The 21,273-nt window shown below is 42.4% G+C and overlaps 1 protein-coding gene across 1 annotated transcript in view; it reads right to left on the bottom strand.

The window, feature by feature from the left end:
* The window catches only part of FLT4 (fms related receptor tyrosine kinase 4), a 205,022-nt gene that overhangs the window by 88,628 nt on the left and 95,121 nt on the right, over positions 1–21,273 (bottom strand). Inside the window, exon 3 of the mRNA XM_083181471.1 lies at positions 1,805–2,073. Within this exon, the coding sequence (XP_083037597.1) occupies positions 1,805–2,073 (269 nt within the window). The remainder of the gene's footprint in view (positions 1–1,804; positions 2,074–21,273) is intronic.

Here is a 21,273-nt window from a genome sequence, read left to right as displayed (position 1 = left end):
TGCCAGGATGCCTGCTCCATTATGGCCGCCAGACGCACGTCGGAGACCCAGGAGCAGGGGCCAGAACAGAGGTACCTTAGCACCAGGTGGGATGAGGTATCGTCGGGGTTAGCTGGCGGGCAGCCAACCGCTATCTACTCAGCAGATGCGAAGTGGAAGTCCATGTGTGTGGGGGAGCGCAGGCAGCAGTGCTGGGCAATCCCCTCCAATATGGCCGCCAGACACACGATGGAAACAGGCAGGGACCAGGAGACAGGTCAAAGGGAGCCCACACAGTGATCGTGGCACACAGGAAGTCTTCAGCCACCCAGAGCCAGAGGTACACCCCCAACCACCAGACACCCTCCCTCACCTGTGCCAACCCCGCACCTGCAACACCCTAATGCACTCCCTGCAACCGGACCTCCTCAACCTGTACACCTACACACAGCCGCGCCAACACCACACTTGCCCATCGCCCACTCACAGTACCCATGCATCCATCCCTCCTCAACCCATAACCACATCCGCTCCAACACCCATGCGACTGCCCGTCACTGAAATAGTGCACCACCACACCAATCCACACGAGCCACCCCCGCACCTGTAAATCCACCCACAGTATCCCCACACCCGCCACTTCCCCACCCACACCAACCCAAGCACCTTCCCCCACCCATGGCACCCTTGCACCCCCATCCTCATCCACCGCACCTTCAACACCACGCAAACACCCCTCCAGCACCCCCACATCCACCTGCATAAACACCGCACCTGCCCCTCTCCATCCCGCAGTATACCCCCTACCCCTACAAAAATCAGTTCACAGGTTAAGGGACGGAGTCCCTTACGATGGTGTGTAGAGCGCCCGTAGGGCGCGATAAATCACCTAGTGTTTAAATAAACAGTCACAGTAATCCCTGAAATCCCACGATGTGCTGGATGGTGGCTTGACAATGAAACATCAGATATCAGCCACAATGAAATCCTCATTCTTTCATCGGAGGAACATAGCCAGAATCAAACGCTTAATTCCCTGAATTATCTGCCAAAGATCTGAAGATTTGCCAAAAGTCATACAGTACATGCATTTGTATTATCTCGATTAGATTACTACAATGCCCTCTACCTGGGTCTACTAGCAATAAAATTGCACCGATTACAGCTGGTACAAAACACAGCTGCCAGGCTGTTAACCAACCAGCCCCGTTCTAGCCACATTAACAGCCATTCTCTACTCCCTTCACTGGCTGCCTACCTAAGATGGTGAATCTTCTTCAAGATTAACTTACTGAGTTTCATGACCAAAGCCCAAGATTCTAAAGCAGCTTCTGATTCCATACAGTCCCACCCGATTACTGTGATCTGTAGATGAAGGACTTTTAGCAGTGCCTAGGATCTCCTGTAATTCATCTGGGGGGGTCAAGATTTTAGCCATGTGGCTCTGACTCTATGGAACTCACTTCCCTGCACAGTTTGAGAGTCCCCCACTCTAGAATGCTTCAAACCCAGACTCAAGGCTTTCCTGTTTAACGCAAGCGTTTCTGTAATTCCCCTAAGTATCTCAGCCTAAAATGGCCCGGGATTCTGACATTACGACAGATGGAATTCTGGATTGAATACCCCCCTGAGTTCATTATATGGATATTCATAGGCCTTTCCCAAGCATGTTTTAATTATTCTACTGCCTTAGCCTCTACCGGCTCTGACGGGAAGCTATTTGGAATCATTGTCATTTTGGTGAGCTCATGTCTTCATCCCACTGACATCTTGCTCAGTACTTGTATTTAGCAGGACACTCATTATTGGCATTGTACCCTCTCACCTCTCACAAAGACATGTATGCTGACAGCCGTTGAGCCCTTGACCTTTGCATCAACATATTTGTAGTGGCAGCAGTAAGAGCCGGAGTCGGTAGAACGGGAACCTGCTATCCGGAGCACCTTGCAGTACGGTTTAGTAATAGTGCCGTCACAATCCTCCACTGTAACACTGCGATTGCTGTTGGTGATGTCAGACAATTCTAATTCCTGCTTGTTTGTGTCAGATTCTACGATGCCACCTGGCCACAACCACTGCAGAGGCCTCTGTCCCCTGGCACACACAGAGGAAAGAAAAGAATATCTTAGTGTTAGTATACAGGGGTATAACTGAATTATCAGCAGTATACGGCATGCCTCTAAGCTTTAACACTTATAGTAACCCTTTAAGTGTCAACATTTCTGTGAGAGATGCGTAAAATATTTACTAAAACTGCCAGCGTAGCTCACATTTGTTATATAAATTCAAATAAAAAATGTTGTGTAAAAAAAGATTATATTTATTATATACGGTAAATATACTTACCCCCTCTTACAGGAAAGGATTGAAACCGGCACAAGGGCATGAAGTAAAAAAAAAAGTGGTTTATTGTACAAACAGAGGTGATGAAAACTGCTGCCATGCAGTTAAAACAGCTGTCAGGTGAACAGCTGTCTGTTTGTGCAATTATGTTTGTACAATAAACCACTTTTTTTTCTACTTCATGCCCGTATGCCGGCTCCAATCCTTTCCTGTAAGAGGGGGTAAGTGCATTTATACTTCTTGTTATGTTCCTGGCACCGGACTATTATTCTTCTAAAATGAGTGCCATCCTGTGATACAACACTTTATTATATAGGGTAAATATTACAGGTCATTATGAAGAATAAAAATGTTAGCTACTAATTTTGCATTATGCTAAGGAGCATAGCAACCATGTAGTAAACTTGGAGATATAACACAAGATACCATATATGTCAGAATGATTGCACTCATTACATTACTATGGGCTTGTAGTATTCCAAGATTTTACATATATCTAGGCAGGAGATATGGTGGTGGTGTTTGATGTGGCATCATATAGGGAAAAATGTACTACATTTATATCCCTAACCACAGCTTCACCGTTTGATATTCACAATGTCGACATTATGACAATTCCGACATGGACAGTGTGTTGACATTGTCATTATTTTGGCTGCAAACATTTTGTCCATGTCAACATTCAGGTCTTAATGTTCTGAATGTCATCAAACAATAATGACTGCATACCCATTGAAAGGCAAAGGGATTCAACATGGGATTCCGACTGTCTGAATCCCTGTCCGTATCGTCTGATCCGACAGTAACTCGACAGTCGAAATTCAATGTCCGGACTGTTGAGTGTTGTGGATCTGTTGACTCCGTGGATCGGCGAAACCGGCCGCAGATTGTCGTAAAACGTCCGTGATTTCGACATTCTGCTGCCATTTCCGACAAAACAGCCTTTTAATGCTGTGGATAACAGCAGCATTGAATAGGGGAGTGCTGATATTTTCCTTGTCGGGAAATATGGGAACAGATTGTATAGCCCCCATAGAAGCAAAACATTACTGGCACTTTACAAGTCAGTTGTAATGAATGTAAAATGTGATCACTTTGTGAATAATCAAACTCTTATTATAAATGCATTCCCCTTTTAACACGATAATAGTTATGAAAGATAAAGAACATTGAATATATATACAGGAAAACACAGGAGAACACTTCTCTCCTCTGTCCCCGCACTCATTCTCCGCCAATGATGAAAATGGTTAGTCTAATGTTCTTGGAAACAAAAACGGGCTCGTGGAGATTTGTGCTGATTCAGTACTTTGTGGTTCCAAACTCATGAATCGAAACGTGCACAGGATGAGATCCCGCGTTCTCAGCTTGACGGACAGTCGTTATCTCTGCAAGGCACCTGCACCACACTGCTTTCCTGGTATAGGGGGCTAATGGGAACGCAATCTATTCAGGGTGGTCTGCAGTTATGATATTGTATGGTACAGCTGGACTTAATTATAAGAGCAGGAGACAGCATTGCATTTGAACTAGGGAATGAATCAGGGCTCGGGGGGGAGAGATGAGAAGCCTGGCTTACTTCCACTTAAGTTCCTTAGTGGGGGTGAAAGACAATATCACTACCTCCCCTTGGTTAGAAGTAAATATAATAAGTTCCTCAGAGCCCAGCTAAGGACCCCCCCTCCAATAACAAACGCTGTGTTGGAACAGGTTGCGTGTAGATCTCAGAGCCTGTGTGAATGACACACTTAGTGACTGACAGACTTTGAGGAATGGAAGGTGCATGAACTCCGGTTTCCACTGTACATTTGCCAGTTTTCGAAGTTCCCTTTAGACGAGCTCTCTGTCTCACTCTCAGTAATGCAAAGAGTGCATTACTAGTGAGAGAACATTACCAGAAGCGTGGAATGGGGATGCAGTCATTGTGCTGACATTTACAATGTCAATAGACATGTCAACACAATGTTGGCAGATATGATGTTAACACTGCTGAAATGTCAACATTGAACATGTCCGTTCTGCAGAATGTTGGCATAAAAATGTTATCATTCTGCATAGACTTGAAGGTTAGAGCTAGACTGTACCAGCGGGGGTTTAGGGTTAGGCTACAGAAGGGGAGGGATAGGGTGTGGCTGTGGGAGGGAAGGTTAGGGTAAGGCACTAGGGTTAGGCTATGGGAAGAGAGGGATAAGGTGTGGCTGTGGAAGGGGAGGGTTAGGGCTAAGCTACAAGAGGGGAAGGATAGGGTGTGGTTGTGAGAGGGTAGGTTAGGGTTAAGCACCAGGGGAGGAGGGTTAGGCTTAGGCTATTGTAGGGAAGGCATTCGGTGTGAGAGGGGAGGTTATGGTTAGGAACTAGGGGGAGGGTTAGTGTTAGGCTATGAAAGGGAGGGTAGGGTGTGGCTTTGGGAGGGGATGTTAGGGTAAGGCACTTGGGGGAGGATTAGGCTATGGTAGGAGAGGGATAGGGTGTGGCTTTGGCAGGGAGGTTAGGATAAGGCACTTGGGGGAGGGTTTGGGTTAGGTTATTGCAGGGGAGGGATAGGGTGTGGCTGTGAGAGGGGAGGTTAGGGTTAAACACTTGGGGAGGGTTATGATTAGGTTATGGTAGAGAAGGGATAGGGTGTGGGAGGGGAAGATAGGGTTAGGTACTTGGGAGAGGGTTAGGTTATGGTAGGGGAGGGATAGGGTGTGGGAGGGGAGGTTAGGGTTAAGCACTAGAGGGAAGATTTAGGTTAGGCTATGGTAGGGGAGGGGAATGGTGTGGCTGTTGCAGGGAGGGTTAGGGTAAGGCAATTGGGGGAGAGTTAGGGTTAGCCTATAGCACGGAAGGGATAGGGTGTGGGAGGGGAGGTTAGGGTTAGGTTATGGTAGGGGTGGGATAAGGTGTGGCTATGGGAGAGGAGGTTAGGTTTAGGTACTGGCTTAACAAAACTTATTGCCAGAAATGTATTAGGGTTATGGTCAGAAATGAGCCAAACTTTACAAGGGTATAAAAACACATTATACAGGGTTGCCTACCCTCTCGGTTTGGCCGGGAGGGTCCTGGAAATCAGTTCCTCCTCCCGCCCCCTCCATAATGATGAATGGAAATATGGTTTGGTGCCACCTTCTGAATACAGGGGGACTGATTGTAAGTTGGACCAGAGAGGCTGTGTTTGTGTGATGCCATGGGCAGCCCGATCTACTACCTTATGGTAATGCTAGTTTCCATACGGCTAATGCATGCATCTACCCACTGTTGCAAGCTACATGAGCCCAACACTCCTAAGCCACTCCCTCAAGACAGCACAATTCTGTCCAATCCCAACGTCGCCACCCAGGATCTGCCCTTAAATGCACAGTACAGATGGAGCCGGCCACTTCCTTGCAGGGGCTGGCGATTCTATCACCAGCCCCGCCAGCAGCCGGCTCTTGCCAGGGGTGCACGCGCACGAGATGCTTGCACATGCCCCGCAGCTACGGAGCTGGCTCCGCCACCCGCCACCTCCCCCTGTGCCCCTCGCCGCCCCGCTGTCTCCCCTATCCCTGCCCTTCTCCCTGAAGTGGAGATGGGCAGGGACCCGCAGTGCGTCCCAGTCAGATGGAGCGCCACTGCGCCGGAGAGGTCCCCCATCTGTACATGGAAAGACATGTCCGCCCAATTCAGAATTGGATGGAGGAAAGGTGCATTGACACTGGGCATTTTATGGCCGGCATTTATGCAGATCGATGATGGAGAAATTCGATGGGCATAAAATCACTCTGTGCATACACACTAAGCGATTTTCACTTGTCCAACAATATTCCGGGGGGTAGACGACTTTCCATAGCAGGACGCAGATGTGTAACGGTGGCCGGTGATGATGCGGGAGCGCGATCACTGCTCATCACTGGCCTGTAAACACTTGGCGGCTGAAAGCAGCTCAAATTGCAAAACTTACCTGCTTTCAGCTCAAATTCGCCCAGTGTTAAGGGCCTTAAGTTGCACATGGATTGTACACTAAGAGAGTTCTACCTGCCTGACAGTACAATCTGACTAGTATATGCAAATGTAATTATTTCCACATCTGGCCCTTTCTCTTGTGTTCCCTTTGCATTTTTCCAGTGCGTGAGGCATAAATTGGTGATTAGCTGATTATGACTCGTAAATGCATAATGCATCGAACCCACATGTTCTAAGCCAATCGTTTGTCCTTTCACATAAGTAACCATTCATTGCAAGGCCACAAATCATGGCAAGGATACATGTTGTTACAGTGCTGCGTTTGCACTGTGCCTTTGGTTAATACAGTAACTAACTCCAAGCTTGACTTCCTACGAGAACACTCAGCTTGTGGTTTTGGCATCATAGCCGCCAGCCCTTAACGGTTATTCAGAGTAAAAACAAAAAATATAATTAAATCCTCTGCTCCGTGGCGTCAACTTTTCTCATTCGATTTTTATATATAATTACGCAGCAGAAGCAGTTGACCATTATAATGAATGGCTCAACTTTACTGACATGGAATAGAAGTGCCCTAAATGCTCCACATATTGCAATGTAGATGTATTGGAAGTCAGACATTTAACTTTACGCTATTGGCATTTAAATATATTTAAGCCAAATACAATAATTACATACTATGATTATACCAATTAAGGGGTCTACAGTATATAAAGGGGTCTACGGTATATATAAGTCGTTTGAGAGTGACAAACCAATCAGCTCCTGTCATTTTTCACACACAGCTTGTAACATGGCAGTTAGGAGCGGATTGGTTATTTCTTTCCCCTTCATCTCTTTCCAAGGCTTAGTGGAGATGGAGCCGCACTCATCTATAGCGTTGGTGCGCCAAGATGATCCATCTCGGTGCACCGCTCACCGTAACAGGGACGCACAAGCATCTTACACACTCGCGCGTCCATTGCCACGAGCGTGTCTCACACACACACGTGCCTCATTCGTGCCGGAGGGGGCTAAGAGCCAGTCAGATGAGAGCGGATCCATCTGAACATAGATTCCATAATATTATTCTTTTAGATCCTGAGAAGACGTTTCTTTTAAACTCATATATGCCGGCAAACCGTTATAATGAGAACTCAGGCTAACACTAAGTGACTACGCTTTACCAGCTATCTATTCGTCTAGACACATCTTGCCTTCTGTATACATATTAAGTGACGGCTACAGTGCCGCCCCAAACATGTGCTATAATGACATCACAGTTGGGTGGTGCCATCGGTATCAGGAAGTACAGCACCGCCAGAGTGTCTAATGATGCTCCAGACAGAGTATGCTGTGGGACAGCAACGGTGCACCACTCAGGAACCTGAGCTCTAGGTAATAGCACCCCTTATAAAGTACTAGTTAGGGCCAAGTACAGTATAGCCACATGTACCCATGGTTATCTTACACACGATGCATACACATCACGGTAACATAGTGACAAATGCATATGCATATGAGAGTGATCTTAGGCTCTCATAGTCCATTAGCTTGTAGTAGGTGAGTTTCATGGCTATTCTAACAAACGATGTATACAGTATGCAGATGTGTATGCATCACGAGAAAGATGGAACCACTCTAATACAAATTCACATTACAACATTAAAGGCTGTTTTAATTGGACATCAGCTGCCGAACTGAATATGACCCTTCAAGGGAAGAAAGATCAACTTCCTTTGATATTTAAATATTTTAAAAACCTAACATAGAAACATAGAATTTGACGGCAGATAAGAACCATTTGGCCCACCTAGTCTGCCCCTTTTTTTACCCTTCAGGTAATCTCAACCCTTTTTTAATCCTTATTTCTTTGTAAGGATATTCATATGCCTATCCCAAGCATGCTTCAATTTTTCTACTGTCTTAGCATCTACCACCTCTGATGGGAGGCTATTCCACTTATCCACTACCCTTTCTGTGAAGTAATTCTTTCTAACATTTCCCCTGAACCTACCTCCCTCCAGTTTCAGTGCATGTCCTCATGTTCTATTACTTCTTTTCCTATGTTAATGAATATGTCACTTGAGATCTTTCTCTCGCTCACTCGACCACAATGTACCGAAAATTATAAAAACTCTAGTTTTAGATAATTTTGCAGCTATTTGGATATGAAACAGTTAAAGGCAGAGAGTTTAGTCTTTAATTCTCTAACTTCATGAGTTCAGAAAATTCAACTTTTCAATACTTAGTGTATCCAGCGTTATATTTCCAAAGAAAACTGGGAACGTTTTCAAATTCGATTCATTACAGAGCTGGAAAAACAGTGCCCTCCACCTTGGATCTTGGACAGGCATAAGTGATTAGTGAAGTATTTTTTTTTTCCTTTGGAATATTAAGTCCTGGGGCTAGGATCAACAAGCTAGAGTAAGGCAAGGGTCTATAGAAGAATCACAGGACCGAAGTTCATGTTGAGTTAGGGACAACAGCTTTACATATGAACTTTGTCCCGCAACAAACAAGTCCTACAGGTTACTTTACTGCTACTTTACTAATTATCACCTTCGTTTTATTTCAAAATTATTTTTAGAAATGTAACCAGCAAATTTATATAATCGACTAGCTTGTTTGTTTTATTTTATATGACCTTATTTGGTTTGGGTAGTAGGTCTTCTTCTGCAGATCTATATTAACATTAGCTGCCCTACCACTTGACACAATTGTACTATACTCTGAACTTCAACATTGTGTTATCTTTTAGGGCGGTATTCGGTGTCGGACACTATTTCCGACAGAGGAAATAGTGGCCGCCGCCTATTCAATGCTGCCATTTCCAACAGCTTTGAAGACGGATTTTGACAAAACAAATCTGACTTTAAAAGAAGTTGGATCTGTTTTGTCTGAAACGGTCGTGGATTGTCAAATTAAGGCTGTTTCTTGTCAATCCACGTCCGGAACATTGAATTCCGCCTGTCGAGAATCTGTCGAGCAGAGCAAAAATGGCAGGGATTCCGACTGTCCAAAGTCCGAATCCTGGATTGAATACCACCCTTAGCCTAGAGGAAAGGCTAAAAATGGCCATAATAAAATAAAATCTGATTTAATTTCGATCTGCAAGATATACTTAAATATTAATCTGAAGTAGTCATTTATTAAGTAAAATACAAAAATACATGTAATTGCTATAATTATTGCACAAATTTAATGTCATTTGATATAGAGATGACGTGAATTAAAATGATAATCAGTTCTTAAACAATCTGACAGTAAATTCCCTTTCATACACCTTAGGCAATCTCTAAAGTGAATGTTTCCGGAATGTAATTCACATTCTCTCTACTTCTATTTTTTACAGGTGTAGATATTCTATTGAAAACTACTGTAGTTCCTAAGCTAAGGCCCATACACACTATAAGATTATCTTTCCAATCTGGCAGGTTGGAATGAAAATCTGGAAAGTTTTGGGAGCAAATGACAAATGACCATTTGCTCCTAAACATGGAAAACAGATAAAAATGGTCATTCAGACAAATTGGTGAAATCAATTTATGGAGATGACTACTTTTGTCCATTTCCCAGCTTTTGGTGGAAAATGTTTGAGTGGAATTTGTTCCCAGAAATTTCCAGATTTTTATTCCAATCAGCCAGATTGGAAAGATAATCTTATAGTGTGTAATGTGTATGGGCCTTTAGATCCTCTACAAGTGTCTCCCTTCAGCCTAATTCACACAGACGTCAATGAACCACCAGGAACGAATGCACTGCACTAAGATAACTTTCTGCGTGCCACCTATGTGTACAATGTCAACTTGCATTAAATGGCAAGCTGGTCCTTAGTTTCCTCAGTGTACATAGAGCCTTGAAATTCACTGCAGGCAATAAAACTCGGACAACAAGGGGGCCAGATAAAATAAAAAACAAGTCAGCTATAATCGGTCTTTAGTATCCTGGACTAAAAGCATCCATTCATCCATTTGCAGAGCTTCCCCCACTGCCCCATCGATACAGATTGCACTTCCACCAGCTTAATTCTTTTTGAAAAAGATCCATTTCAAATTAGACCTACCGTATATACTCGAGTATAAGTCGACCCGAATATAAGCCGAGGCACCTAATTTTACAACAAAAAACTGGGAAAACTTATTGACTCAAGTGGGACCCTCAATCGAATATAAGCCGAGGGGGGCTTTTTCAGCATAAAAAATGTTCTGAAAAAGTGGGCTTATACTCGAGTATATATGGTAATTACTTGTACTTGCAAACCTGCATAACACGCAAATCCATTATCATCATGTATTCTCTGAAGCTTAGTTACGTGCCCATTACAGCCCAAATCTGCCCACAGCTGCAGGTGCAGACGCGGCGGCTCTACTTTGCTTGAATTCACCGCTCAGAACATGTGCAGAGATATAACACGCAAGATGCATTTAGCAAGTCAATTTGAGTTCAACTCTTTGCTGGTCCCCATGTGTCTGATTAAGAAGCTTACTTGGAATGTATGAAACAATCAGAGAATATTCCAGGGATCCTAGCAGTCTTTTACCTATGAAAATGTTTTTATATCGATGGGTAATGATAGTATTTAAGGATATATACTTAGAAGAATGAATATGACAAATCATATCATGTGCTTTATATACACACACAGTATATACAGTATACTGTATCTTGTATATTAAGGGATGTAGAATTTGGCCTCAGATTGTATCAGTTTATGTTCCTATGAGTTAAAAAGTGTAATTCTTGCCAAGATGATGATTACTAGAAATATCTAACACAGATATTATATGTGACACACCCTTAATTGTACTAGACAGGCTACGTATCTTCTTCTACTACATTATAATGGAATACATATGATTGATCTGCAAACAGGATGCCAGCGGTTAGAATACCAATGCCATTATCAGGACATGGTTCCGGTAAGTATACTTACCTCCCCCTTCCTCCTTCCTCTCCCCGCTAGTGTCTAACCCTAACCATGATACCCTACTGCCTTAAACCTCCTGCCCCGTAGCCTAACCCTAACCCCCCTTCTTAGAACTTAACCATAACCTTCCCTCCCCGCAGTCTAACCCTAACCTTCACCCCTCAAAGCATAACCTTAATTCCCCTACGAGTGCCTAAACCTATCCATCCCCCCCGCATAGCTACGGTTAGGATGCAGGAAGTCAGTATTTTGGCATACTCATCGATGGAGTCGGTAATCTGCCTGCCGGCATCCCTCCATCAGGATCATCACTGCATCCCAGTATAATAGCTCACATTCTATGCATGGGATAATGTACCTCAAATCACACTCTCTAGCGCAGTGGTTACCAAACTAGGTACCTCGGGGCACTTGCAGGGGTGCCTCGGGTTAGTGGTCAAGAGTCAACTCAAATTATTTGTGGTCAACGTAATAGGCAAAGCCAGTGCTTGTAGGTGGCAACCATAAACTATGCGGACAAACAGAACCAAATCCAGTCCCTCGCCACATAACTGAACCTAAGGATGACGTATAAACAAAATGTAATTAATTTAATATTTTTTAGGAATTTCTCAATAAGAAATTGGCCTAGGGGTGGGGAAAAAATACTCTAAGGCGCCATGATTCAAAAAAGTTTGGGAACCTCTGATCTAGTGTATACAGGTTTATATGAATCATCTTCAATATCATCATCCCTTACATAATCTGCAGAACTGCACAAATAAATAACATTAGTCTCCGACTACACCACTTTACAATCCGAGGAATATGGGAAATATGTGAGACACAACAAATATATTTTTTTTTTACAGTTTCTTATATAGCGCAGCAGATTCCGTTGCGCTTTACAATAGTAGACAGTAATAAAACAAACTGGGTAACAACAGACAGACTTGGAGGTAGGAGGGCCCTGCTGCAAGCTTACAGTCTATAAGGATATAGGTGGGAAACACAAGGACAGGCACCAGTAATAGCATAGCAGCCCCACCAAGTTAATAGTCCAGAAGGAAGCTAAATAATACATAAGTGCCTCAGAGGGCACAATCAATACTGATGTGCGTAACGAGATGCTACTTTACAGTATGGCACATGTGTACTGAAATATACAGCTGTAATATAATAAACACTTTGTTCACCCATCGGCAACGGATGCCACTCACAGAAGAATTTAATTAGCTACAGTACAGTTTTTTCTCCGAAACACTCTTTTGCTGAACCAATTGTAGTTCAAATAAAACAATTAGTAAGATACACAAACACATCCAGATCTTTTCCAGAAACACAGTTCTAACTTTATTCCTCGGAATTTGAAAAATGACTTCGATTTAATTTTTTCTTTACTCATGATAAATAATACATTCTTACCGTATCTAACTAATGGCGGCTCTGTCCAGTATGGAGCAGCCAAACCACACAGGAAGGGGGTGGTGGAGGCAGTCCGGTGGCATGGAGATGATGATGCCCAGCCCCCCCCCCCCCCCCATTCAGAGGACGCACCGAATGCCTGACGACGCAACGAGACAAGACAAGCATAACATGATTTGGGATGACACTCAGCAAGCATTAATGTCTATTAGGGATTGTCATAATGCATCTAACAGTAATGTGAAATTAACGGTCAATATGAGTCGATGATACCTTGATGTGGTGTTGACATGTGATGAGTCTGTTCTTTCTACAACGATGTTTATGAAATTCACGGATAGGCATACTCTTTTACATAGATATGGAGAATAAGTGGCAGACACTAAAAATAGCGTCTGTCACTTTAAGAAGCGCCAGTGTTGCAAGTAAAGGGGTACGGCGTGGTACGGAGTACCTGTAAGAAATATGTTGCAGGTACACAGTACCACTTACCCCCTGACCCACTGTCAATTCTATTTTTATTTTAAGTCTAAATCTAATGTATCCGCAGCCCGCCTACCCAGCGTTATGATTGGTGCTGTATGCAGCTACCGGTTACTGCTGATTTAGCCTGTCACACTGACAGGCATCAGCGGCGCTGACAGCATGAAGAGCAAGCTCCACAATTGTAAGCACATGCTGCCCGGCTCTCCCCCAAGGAAGAGCTAACCCACCCCAGTCATTCCCTGTTTCTCATTCCCTGTCTCCTGATGCTACGCCACTATTGTCATTTAGTCACTCCTCTAGCTTTGTGTGAACACACCCCCTCATGACACATGGCCACGCCCATTTTTGGTAGAGGCTATCAGTACCACCAAGAAAAAAATTCTACTTGCACCACTGAGAAGCGCTGATCTGCTCAGTAATTAAATGACCAAGTTTTTAGCAAAAAATATAAAGCATTTTATTAAAACAACATAACAAGACAATTTATATTCCTCCCCATATAATTCATGTGCACAATACTGACAGACAGACAGGACAAACAACAATAAACATATAATAAAAGCTTGATTAGCTAGGATTGCCGTTTGATTCAGTCACTTATATTTGTGGCAATAAATGAGGCTTTATGAAAAATAGCTATGAGGCTTTATAAGGTGTTTCTTATAGTTACCGGTCCTGTACACTTGATTCCATTAGATAGCGCTATTGTAAGAATAGGTGGAACTCAGGTCAGTCTCTCCAAGAATTACCAGAGATATACTCCGGATTAGCTGCAGTGGGGACCTTCTCCTGCTGGACCAGCCAGCTAGGTGAATGATTTGTAATCCACGTGTGATGCGCTCTTACAGGATATGTGCAGGAACAGCGGTGAATAGGGCCCAAAAACGCGTTTCTCCGCCTGTCACTGGAATCGGCGGCTTCCTCAGTCTGAGCCCATAAATGTAGAGCAAGCATTTTTATAGCGGCGATATTCGCGCCTTTCCTTTTACCCGCACTTCCGGGTTGCGCTCCAAGCCTCACTATCATTCTCATGTATTTATAGGCTCCCGCGGCCATTTTGTCCATTGCGCTTCAAGCCTCACTTGTGCTCCGGGATCATAGCAATTATTAGCCCACAAATACAAGCCTCATTTGCATATCTGAAAAACGGATTATATTCTTTTGTAACTATATTCATAGTCCTTATGCCCATCGAAAATCCACCATGCCTCAATCTCATGCTGATTTTTTGCCTCTTTATTTGATTTGTTGTATATATACCACAGCAACTGTCATATCAATATAGCAGCCGGCAATCCTTAAAGAGACATACTCACATAAAACATAGAGACACAAAAATAACAGCAGCAACAAAATCCCTCAAAATATATTAATAAATAATACCTAAATATTTAATAAATAATAATAATCATTATTAAAATACTCAAAATTAATGGACATAAAAAAAATGGTCATGAAAATTAATTAATAACAATTGACATATTCTGGGGACCTCTTCAGTTTTAACAGTGATGTTTTCATATATATTAGGATGGAGTTGTAACCGTCCATGGGAATATGGATATATTGGGCCGCATGCATGGAATCATAAAATAACATAAAAATATACATATCTCTATACATGTTCTAAATAATAATAGTCACTCAATTAGCAAATTTAATCAAATGATTAACCCCTGTGACAAGACTGAGCCCCCCCCCCCTCCCCCCCCAAAAAAACCTTTGATATACTATCTTATCCCACAATATCCCTTATTATATAATATTTATAATGTGATAGAGTGTTTGTGATGATTAGTTACCCTATTAACCTTAAATTAATCCATAAACTAACCAACTTCCCCCCACAGTTATTTGAATAAACCCCTAAACCTAGACAAATAATCAATTCCATTGTGCCAACCCCACATATCATGGATATTACCTGCCACCTAATACATGAGAAAATATGTCCCACCCTAACCCTACCCATCCCCCTTAACAGGATACATTCTAACTTTTTATTATTAATGACATAACACCAACAATGCAAATTTAAATACCGTTCAGCTCTATTGTGTCATTTAATCCCAATGGACTCAGGGTTTTTAAACAAAAAATCCAGTAGGCCTCCCTCCTACATAGTTGGACGTATCTATCCCCACCCCGCGGTGTACTCACAACATGTTCAATCCCTATCATATGAACCCCCTTCATACTTCCCCTTTGGCAACCGGCCATATGTCTATAAAGGCTATTATTCCTGCTCATTTTTGTAATGTTTCTTTTATGCTCCATATATCTAATGTGGAGATTTCTAATAGTGCGGCCTACATACTGCAGGCCGCACCCACAAGTCAAGAGATAGATTATGTATTTAGTCCTACAATTAATAAAGGTTTTTATTGGGAAGGTTTCGCCGGAGACATAAGATGAGAAGCTGGTATATTTTTTCTCGGAAGTTAAGCAGGAACTACATTAACCCCCCACCCCCCCCTCCCCGCATCTATGGTAGCCCTCTGGTTTGGGTGGGAGCCAGGTAGCTCCTACCTTATCTCATTTATCTTTTTTCTTGAAAAAACTCGGCGCTAATCTCTCTTTTAAATTGCGTGCTCTCCTAAAGACTATTGTATTATCAAAATCAATTTCTTTAGTCAGAATTTCGTCTGACTTTAACAAATACAGATTCTTTTTGAGTATCTTTTTAATCTCTAGTGCTTTCGTATTATATTGTGTTACAAACACCGCCTTCCTGTCCCTACGGCTCTTCTGTTTCCCTTCTCTAGTCTCCTGTGTTCTCACATCTAAGCCTAGCAATTTATCCCTATCCATCTTCTCCACTACCTCCATGGACTCCTGCAATAATTTGGGGGGGTAGCCCTGCTCAAGGAAAGACTGACGCATATTCTCACTTTGTCTTTTGAATGCTCCATTTGTTGAGCAATTACGCTTTATCCGCATGAATTGACTCTTGGGGATATTAGATTTCCACTTTTTATAGTGGTTACTCTGAAAATTGAGGTACCTATTTTGGTCCACACTTTTGACATAAGTCTCAGTTTGCACTTTGTCTCCTTCTATCGTGAGGGCGGTATCCAGGAAATTAACACTGCTTTGATGAAAAGTACTGGTGAATTTTAATCCGTAACTATTATTATTAAGACTATTTGTGAATTGTGTAACAGAATCAAAATCCCCATCCCAAACAAAAAACAAATCATCTATATACCTGCCATAAAGGACCAAGTTCGCCCCAAGCTCCGCCCCCCATATATGATGTTCCTCGAATTGTCCCATGAATAAATTCGCGAAGCTAGGGGCGAACCTGGTCCCCATAGCTGTGCCCATAAGCTGTAAATAATAATGTGAATCAAAAATAAAATAATTGTGCGTTAAAATAAATCTAATGGATTGTGTTATAAAATCCACCAGGTCGTCCGAGACCGCAGGATCTCTTGACAGATAGTATTCAACGGCTTTAATGCCCAATTCATGATCTATATTCGAATAGAGCGCCTCAACATCGCTAGTTATGAAATAATAGCTGTCCTTCCATTGTAAATCTTTAATCATTTTTAAAAAATGAGTTGTATCCTTGATGTATGATTGCAACTCTTGGACATACTTTTGTAAATAGCTATCCACAAAAAATGAAAGGTTATTTGTCATAGAGCCTATTCCTGCGATAATCGGACGACCTGGTGGATTCACCAGTGTTTTGTGGATTTTAGGGAGAAAGTAATACGTGGGTGTGATAGGGTATGGAACAAAAAGAAAACCATATGTTTCCCTGGATATCGTCCCCACTGATAGGCCATCATCAAGAAGATGGCTCAATTCATGCAAATAAAGCCCAGTCGGATCACTGAAAAGTTTAGTATAATATTTAACATCAGTTAATTGCCTATAGGCCTCCTTTAAATATTCGTCAGTCCCCATCAGCACGACCCCCCCCCCCCTTATCCGCCTGTTTTATAGTGACACTAGGGTCATCTATTATTAATTTTAGAGCTAATCTTTCTTTTTTAGATAAATTGTCTTTCAATGGAGTTTTGTCAGATTTGGCACAAAGTTCCCTAAATTGCTCCATTGTGACTTTATAGAAGCTCTCCACAAAGGGGCCTCTGAATTGCAGGGGATAAAATTCTGATTTTTTCTTGAAAATCTTTTTATCAGGGGATCTTTCTTTTATATCAAAAACTGGAATAGTTGAATTACCCTGTCCATTTTCTATCAACAGGGAGTCCAGAATGTTGACCATTATTTGGTCTTCCTGTTCTAATTGTACATCATTAACATTCACACCTGAACCTTTTTGGTTGTTTTTGAGCACAAAGTATCTTTTTTGGCTTAAGTTTCTCACAAAACGGTTCAGGTCCACAAAAAGCTCAAATAAATTGGGCTTATTGGCCGGAGCGAAATTTAACCCCCTCTCTAATAAACTAATTTCCTCCTCATTTAGGATTTTCTTAGAGAGGTTAAATATCCCCTTTCCTTTTACCTTCTTTTTAAGGAGCTTTCTGGATAATTTCCATCCTCCCCGTTTGCCCCTAGTTCCTTGTCTCTTAGGGCCTTATTTTGGTTCATTCTTTCTGACAAAATCCTTCTTAGATGGACAAAACCATGTGCACTGCAGGGGGGGGCAGATGTAACATGTGCAGAGAGAATGAGATTTGGGTGAGTAATTTTGTTTCTGTGCAGGGAAAATACTGACTGCTTTATTTTTACACTGCAATATAGATCTCACTTTGAAGTAAAACCCCACCCAAATCCAATTCTCTCTGCACAAGTAACATCTGCCCCACCTGCAGTGCACATAGTTTTGCCCATCTAAGAAGGATTTTGTCAGAAAGAATGAACCAAAATAAGGCCCTTAGTCTTTTGTTTGACCGGGTTGGGTTCTCTTGTTGATGTCTTAGGTAATTCGTCCTGGGGGGTTCCCCTAAAAAAACCCTTTCTCCATAATTGGGGGAAGTTGTTTGGCCACTCCCTAATCTTTCATTTCTATATCCTGAACCTTCCCTATTGAAATAGGGTTTTTTATTTTGTTTGAAACCCTGCCTTGGGCCTTCAGGTGTCCCATATCCCTCAAGTGGTGCGAAACGATTATGGATATCTATTTGATATCTCTCCTCTTTTTGTTGTTCTCTCCGTTGGGACCGAGAATATACAAATTGTCTCCCCCTTTGTTCTAAATTATTCCCGTAGGGACGGTAGTTGGTGTTATCTCTTTGGTAGTATTTTTTATCATGGCTATTTTCCCAATTCCTTCCTGTTCTATTCCTGTTATAGGTATGAACTGTCCCCGTTGCATAATCAGATCTATCCCTATCTAGTTTAGTGTTTTTTCTCTGTATAAGGGTTTTTTCAAACTCCTCTACATTTTTATTTACCTGTTGGTCCCTTTTGGGGAAATCCAAATCTCCTGCATGTATTTTGAGTTTCTCATGTACTTTTTCAATTTCTTGTTGGATATCTTTGACCTTATCCTCTCTATATCTAACTAGTAACCTCATTAAGTTTTTAGAACAATTGTCCAAGATCCCCTCCCACTCCTCTGAAAACTTTTTATCCTCTTTAAAGGTTGAGGTTTTTAAAATCCTCAAACCCCTTGGGATCAGGTTCTGGTCCAGATATTTCTGCAGTAACACCTGGTCCCACCAGTGCCTAGTCTCGTCCATACAAAGATTTTCTAGTTTATTAAACAGGCCATGCATGCTATCCACATTCTCAACAGGCTGTATTTGTTGAATTTTCATTGGATCTTTTAGGTACATGGTTCTTCTTTCCAATCTCTCACTTATACATTTCAAATTTGACATGATTGGGATTTACAGATAGAGCTCGACCCTGCTGCTACTTAAAACACAAAAGTATACAACCAGAAAGAATTAAGTGACCCGGGGGCCACTTCGTAGCGCTAGTCGTGCCAGATCTCCAACTCCCAAAAAGGTGATTTGTAAATTCCCCAATGGGTATATATTCAACAATATGAAAAACAATATTTATATAGATCTATCAGCAATATTTATATAGATCCGTTACTTGACAGGGGCCGTAGTTTAATCAATTATTTATTTAACTGGGCAGAAATCGCTGCTTCCTTAATAGGGAGTGTCGATCCCTTAGGGTGTACAAGATATGGAGAATAAGTGGCAGACACTAAAAATAGCGTCTGTCACTTTAAGAAGCGCTGATCTGCTCAGTAATTAAATGACCAAGTTTTTAGCAAAAAATATAAAGCATTTTATTAAAACAACATAACAAGACAATTTATATTCCTCCCCATATAATTCATGTGCACAATACTGACAGACAGACAGGACAAACAACAATAAACATATAGTAGAAGCTTGATTAGCTAGGATTGCCGTTTGATTCAGTCACTTATATTTGTGGCAATAAATGAGGCTTTATGAAAAATAGCTATGAGGCTTTATAAGGTGTTTCTTATAGTTACCGGTCCTGTACACTTGATTCCATTAGATAGCGCTATTGTAAGAATAGGTGGAACTCAGGTCAGTCTCTCCAAGAATTACCAGAGATATACTCCGGATTAGCTGCAGTGGGGACCTTCTCCTGCTGGACCAGCCAGCTAGGTGAATTATTGGTAATCCACGTGTGATGCGCTCTTACAGGATATGTGCAGGAACAGCGGTGAATAGGGCCCAAAAACGCGTTTCTCCGCCTGTCACTGGAATCGGCGGCTTCCTCAGTCTGAGCCCATAAATGTAAAGAAAGCTCTTTTACATAGGACAAGTTGCCATCCTGAAAAACTTGGGAACCACTGAGTTATTGTCTCTAAAAATGATAGCTAAACTGTTATTGGCTGCTATAGGTAACCCCTCCACTTGCAGTCTTTAGGTGTGATACGTGTCCCTTAAGTAGGTCTTTTTATATGTAAAAATGTACCGCAACAGGCTACTGAATAATGAAGATTTATATCCAACAAAACGACATCATCTTGGTCATTAGCGGAAGAAGGGCGTGCCTACTGTAAATGCAGATGACATCCGTGATTGGATGTGAGCTGATCACATGACGTGCAATGTTATTATATGGTACTTCCTGCTGCTAGGCCTTCTAAGAATTCTTAATAAATATCTCTATTCAGTTGACGGTATACACCATATACCCCCCCCCCCCCCCCAAATAAATAAATACATTTGTTTACAGCTAATATGGGATAAAAAGGAAAGAAACCCACCAACAATAACTGGCAAGATAGTTTATAGAGTGTAAAGCTATTTCTTACAATCTATACTGTCACATGGTGAACAACTTGTTTAGCCTTATTTAGTATGGTTTCGAAAGATTAGCCTGCCAGGAGATTTACTATGGGGATTGTAAGAAAAGTTAGCCAGGTGCTAAGTTGAAGCGAAAATTTATCAAAAATATCCATTATTCTAAGAAACCTCATTACTCTGTGAGACCCTTTGTGTAGGGTCAACTTGCAAGATATTTGCTTTCCAAAATAGAAACAGCAACAAAATGAGTTTTAAAGAAATTTATTTCCATATATTAAAAAAGGTGCAAACACACTGGGCAAATTTCACCCAGCCCAGTGATTTTCACTGGGGAGGGGGTCGGACCATTTTCCACAGTAGGAGACTGTGGAAAGGGGGTTCACAGCGGCCAGTGCGGGAACGGGCATCACAGATCAATGCTCATCGCCCGCCCATACACACTAGGAGATTTTGAGCTCAAGGTAGCTCAAAACGTGAAAACAGTTCACGTTCAAAATCGCCTAGTGTGTATGGGCCTTAAGTAGGCAATTATAGATCAATAATAATAGGTGGCCAGTGGCTGGATGCGTGGGCTGGAGTTGGCGAGACAGCAGGGAGATTGCTGAAGAGACAGAATAGAGGTGATTATACAGTGGGGGGGACTGATTAATTAGACAGACTGCGAGTACCTAGTATGAGTTTATGCCCCAGTGGTGTAACTAGAGCCCCGCAGCCCCCGCGGGGGCGGGGAGGCACTGAGAAGGTGTGGGAGCCGGGGGGGTCTGCGGGGCCATAGTTACCCGTTGCCGTCTGTCCCTGTTGCCGGCCGGTACCTACTGTTGCCGGCGCATCTGCCGGGTCCCGACTCCTATAGCTAGTGAAAAGTGATAATCAAAAAATGGCTGCCCCCATACAGCAGACCGTTTTTAAGGTTGCTAGAGGAGGCCGCCGCCTACTCTAGCATCCTCAAAAACTGTCTGCATTATGGGGGCAGCCATTTTCTGAGTGTCACTTTTTATATGC

The sequence above is a fragment of the Crinia signifera genome, chromosome 4 (genome assembly GCF_055691185.1).
Source record: "Crinia signifera chromosome 4, ASM5569118v1, whole genome shotgun sequence".
NCBI classification, from domain to species: domain Eukaryota; kingdom Metazoa; phylum Chordata; class Amphibia; order Anura; family Myobatrachidae; genus Crinia; species Crinia signifera.
The sequence above is the reverse complement of the archived record's forward strand: the minus strand, read 5'-3'. Positions and strand labels throughout refer to the sequence as shown.